The 4,197-nt window shown below is 38.3% G+C and overlaps 1 protein-coding gene across 1 annotated transcript; it reads left to right on the forward strand.

Annotated features, from left to right (window-relative positions):
• The first annotated feature begins 717 nt into the window (after positions 1 to 717).
• Positions 718 to 3,865, forward strand: cldn11a (claudin 11a). The gene is made up of 3 exons (XM_082516220.1): positions 718 to 1,199; positions 1,460 to 1,624; positions 2,471 to 3,865. The coding sequence occupies exons 1-3, from the start codon at positions 974 to 976 to the stop codon at positions 2,731 to 2,733; spliced, it is 654 nt and encodes a 217-aa protein (XP_082372346.1). The 5' UTR covers positions 718 to 973; the 3' UTR covers positions 2,734 to 3,865.
• The last annotated feature ends 332 nt before the right edge of the window (positions 3,866 to 4,197 follow it).

The following is a 4,197-nucleotide window of genomic DNA, read 5'->3' on the forward strand; positions in this document are numbered from 1 at the left end:
GTTATTTCACAGTGTTGATTGTGCTAGCGGTCTTGATCATGCCTTGTGTCTGTTTGCCCAATAAATTAAGATGCTGAGCTTGTCCTCTTTCCTTAATTAGCATCTATATAAAGAAGATTACTTGTCATGTAGGGCTTAGTTCCAGCAACGATAGAAAAAGATTTATCAAAAATGGTAAAATTTACGCCAGGAAGAGTCTTTTTTTTTTTAACCAACCCCCCCCCCCCCCCAAAAAGAAAATAATAATAATAATAAATTAACATGTAATATATAGTAAATTAACCGATCTACTTTTGTTATTTTAAGGGAAATAACAGGCGGTCACAGACAGAAAATTATATACAGTAAAAATATAAAAGTACATAAAAATTGTGGATTTCAAATAACTTTATTATCCCGCAACGTATCACACAATAATAGAAGTGCGGAAAATAAACGTAGCGATATAGTGAGGAATGTGTACCTTAACTCGGGTCTTCTTTTATTCTTCTCCAACTTTTTATTGAGGGATTGTTTCGTTGGAGACGATGCACCTTTCTGCCAGTCCGTTTGAAGAGAATGCAGAATGACCAGTAGATGGCAGCAGGCCTCTTGTTAAACATTCTGTGCTTCAATCTCAGCCACCTACACAGTCTGCATCACTTGATCCGGTAAAGGGGAGTGCACATTTTGTTTTTTGGAAATAGCAAACGTGATTTTCTGATTGGCTGAAAGTTTTAGGCTAGTTTTTTTTCTTTACTGAACTTCCCCTTATAAAAGGTATCGTCATATTAAACCTTTCTTTTGAAGTACGCAACAGATCTCATTTGATGGAATTATTCAATTGGACGTGGACCGGATTATCTTGTGTGGTGGAACTGATTTAACGCTTTATCACTTACATTTCTGTTTTGTCATTTTACTCAGCTTTAGTTTTAGGGATTCTTACGGTTTCTGAACTCGGGACAAGTGGTCTTTACTCGCAGTTTTCATCATGGCAAACTCTTGTCTCCAACTGGGCGGGTTTCTCCTCAGCTTCCTCGGGTGGCTAGGTATAGTGATCGCCACATCCACCACTGACTGGGTGAATATTTGTAAATACGGTTTAAACACCTGTAAGAAGATGGATGAGCTGGAGGCCAGGGGACCATGGGCGCATTGTGTCATCTCTACAGGGCTCTACCACTGCGTCTCCCTTACACAGATCCTGGATCTGCCAGGTAGACACTGCTCCGTCTACGTTGTCTGAACAGCACAGTGTTTGTTTATACACGCTGAGTTATTCTCTTCACTTGAGCTCATGCGGTTTGTTACACCATATTTTTGACACTAATTATTTTATTTCCCGTTATCTAACTACAAGTTCTTTATAATTTCATTCTTTTTCATCTATTGATTCATGAGTTGATTGTCAAAAAAACTGCATTGTTTTTTATGCCGTGTACATTCCTCGCATAACTTTCCTTTTCTGCGTCTATAGCCTACATCCAGACTACTCGTGCCCTGATGATCACAGGTTCAATCCTCGGTTTCCCAGCAGTGGTTATGCTCCTCATGTCCATGCCCTGCATCAACCTTGGGAGTGAACCCCAGAGCTCCAAGAACAAGCGTGCCATCCTGGGAGGAGTGCTTATACTCATAGTTGGTAAGAGATTAGTTAATATACACGTCAACATCTCTTTGAACCTTCCTGATTCTGACCACTTTTATACGTGCACCAGATGCTTACAAGCTGTGGCGAGCACAGGATGTTGAATTTGACTGTTTTCCTCCCTGGGGTACACATGCACTCCTATATGTTCCTGTTCCATTGAACCCACCCCCAAGGTTCCATCACATTCCTCTCCTCCACCTACTCGTCCACACCCTGTCTTTGTCCTGAACAACATGAACTCTGTGCTTATAAATATTTCACTGGTGCTTTAGCATTTCCAGCGCCTGTGTCCCTGAAATGAAATTTCAACCCTAGTGACCAAATCATTTCATACTGCCCATTTTTCTCATGACAGATTTTCTTTCACCATGAAGCTCAGATTTAATGAAGCTAGTAAAAAGTTTTCTTTAGCTATCAGGAACATATATGGGTATGCATGTTTTTAAATACTTATTGGCTAGCATAATTAAAATTCAGTGGGCATGTTGCCTTATTGTAACTATATGTTACTATATGTACTCTGTTGTCTGTAAAACTATAATCCACATTTTATCTTTATATCTGTGCTTACTTCTTTACATAAGTAGCCGTATCATTTATATATCTTTGATCGTGTTCACTTAGAATTTGTTCTTGTATGTAATGATACTGGATATAGGATGGATTTAAGTGCACTATTTAAATGTAATTTTTTACATTTAGACATTGTTTGTTTTACACAGGCTTTTTGGGATGAGTTTAAATTCAAGATTCGGTTCTCATAAAATCTAATCATATGTTTTTTTACATTAATTTCCTGTTTCTAACTGAACATTTTGTCTGTCTCTTTCTCCTCAGCAATCTGCGGTTTGGTGTCCACTATTTGGTTTCCCATTGGGGCCCATCGTGAGTATGGCCTCATGTCATTTGGCTTCTCCCTCTATTCTGGGTGGGTGGGCACTATTTTCAGCCTGCTCGGTGGATCCATCGTCACCTGCTCATCCGATTCCTCCTCGTCTCGCTCCTACCAGGAGAACAACCATTTTTATTACTCCAAACAGGGAGGCAGCAACCCACCAGCTGCGCCCTCCACCAATCATGCCAAAAGCGCCCACGTCTAAGATTGGAGATTAAGCCCATGTGGATTGTTGATAGCAGTGGTTTGTACATAGAGACCTATCCACGAGTGTTAATATATCCCTGTTTATTGCAGTAATCTTTACATGTCCCAGAAGAGAAGGCAACCCATTCTCACACCCATTCATGAAATGGAAATTTCACATTTTTGAATGCGCGCATATGCATACACAAAAATCCAAACATAAAAGACTGTTTTGGTGGAGTCGTTTTCCCACCAGTGGACTGTTTTTGTGTCTTCCAGCCTCCTCATCTTGGGTGCGGTGCAAACATTCCCAAATGTTGTATAATTGTAGAATCTCTGAGCAACGGATGCTCAGTCACCTGAGGTCATAGTCAGATGAGGCCTTGTGTCACTCAGACATTGTATTCTATTCTGTATTCTATTTTTTTTCTATTGTGTACCTAAAGATGAAATCCTTTGAGTGCCTTTGTTAATGAATGTGTTTTTTAAACTGAATAATATCATGACCTATTGCTTTGATTTTTGCAGGGTATGACAGTATTGTTCTTGGAATTAAAAGCATGTTCAATGTTTATGCACATTGATTTTCTTTGACAGTGTTATACAACTCTCTAGCCTCTTGAGTGATAGACTTGATTAAAATGATGTACCACTGCTTTCTGTTCTAGTCCCCACTGAATGATGGTAGAACTATGAGGTCATAAATTTTACAGGAGAGCTTTACCAGTGTTACAGGCTTCATTAAAGTCTCACTTTTTGCACTGAAAAACCTTACTGTAGAATACAACTTTGAACTATGTCATCTGATAGCAGTATTTCTTAGTCCCTTCTTTTGCTACAGTTTAATGTTTGAATAATGACTTTCTGGCAAAATGTAACTTCAGGTGTTGTAAATTTTCCCACAAAATATCAGTTAAATTTTCTCATATATTAGCTCTTGAAAAATGTCTACAGCTAAAAGTATGTTTAACTTGTGTGTGCAAAAAAGCAGCATTGTGACGATTAATTTCTCGTGAAAGAATATAACACAGATGGAGCCTGATACTTTCAAGCAACTCTGTACATAAGCAGTGTCGGCAATGACTATTTATTGTTTTTACTTATGTGTTGTTTTATTTTCAGCAATAAAGGCAAAGTAGTGAAATGAATAATGCTGGAAGGGTATTTTTTATCTTCTTTTTTTTCTATTTATGGGTGGAAAGAAACTGGAGAAAGCATGTGGTGTGGATGTGTGAGATATACTGCAAAGTAACATGCTGTGTTGATTTTTGTTGCACATTAGTTACAAAGACAAACTATAATTGGCGTGTTTGTGCATGAGTCTGTATTTTTTACAAATCTGAACTGAAGACAATGAGAAAACATTACGCGCTGTGATAAAATGTGACTCAGTGACCTTGAGTTAAATCAGTAAATGAAAGCCTGTTTCAACCACACAAATAATATGCAACTAAGAAAGATAATTGTTTCCTTCGTGTGCACT

Source organism: Aulonocara stuartgranti (assembly GCF_965226115.1).
Source record: "Aulonocara stuartgranti genome assembly, chromosome: 19".
In the NCBI taxonomy this organism is placed as follows: domain Eukaryota; kingdom Metazoa; phylum Chordata; class Actinopteri; order Cichliformes; family Cichlidae; genus Aulonocara; species Aulonocara stuartgranti.

What these genes read in the sequence shown, in the direction of transcription:
- cldn11a (XM_082516220.1), top strand. Translation starts at nt 974, where the DNA reads ATGGCAAACTCTTGTCTCCAACTGGGCGGGTTTCTCCTCAGCTTCCTC. An exon ending in ACAGATCCTGGATCTGCCAG is followed by an intron (nt 1,200 to 1,459) that starts GTAGACACTGCT and finishes CTGCGTCTATAG; the next exon opens with CCTACATCCAGACTACTCGT. An exon ending in AGTGCTTATACTCATAGTTG is followed by an intron (nt 1,625 to 2,470) that starts GTAAGAGATTAG and finishes CTTTCTCCTCAG; the next exon opens with CAATCTGCGGTTTGGTGTCC.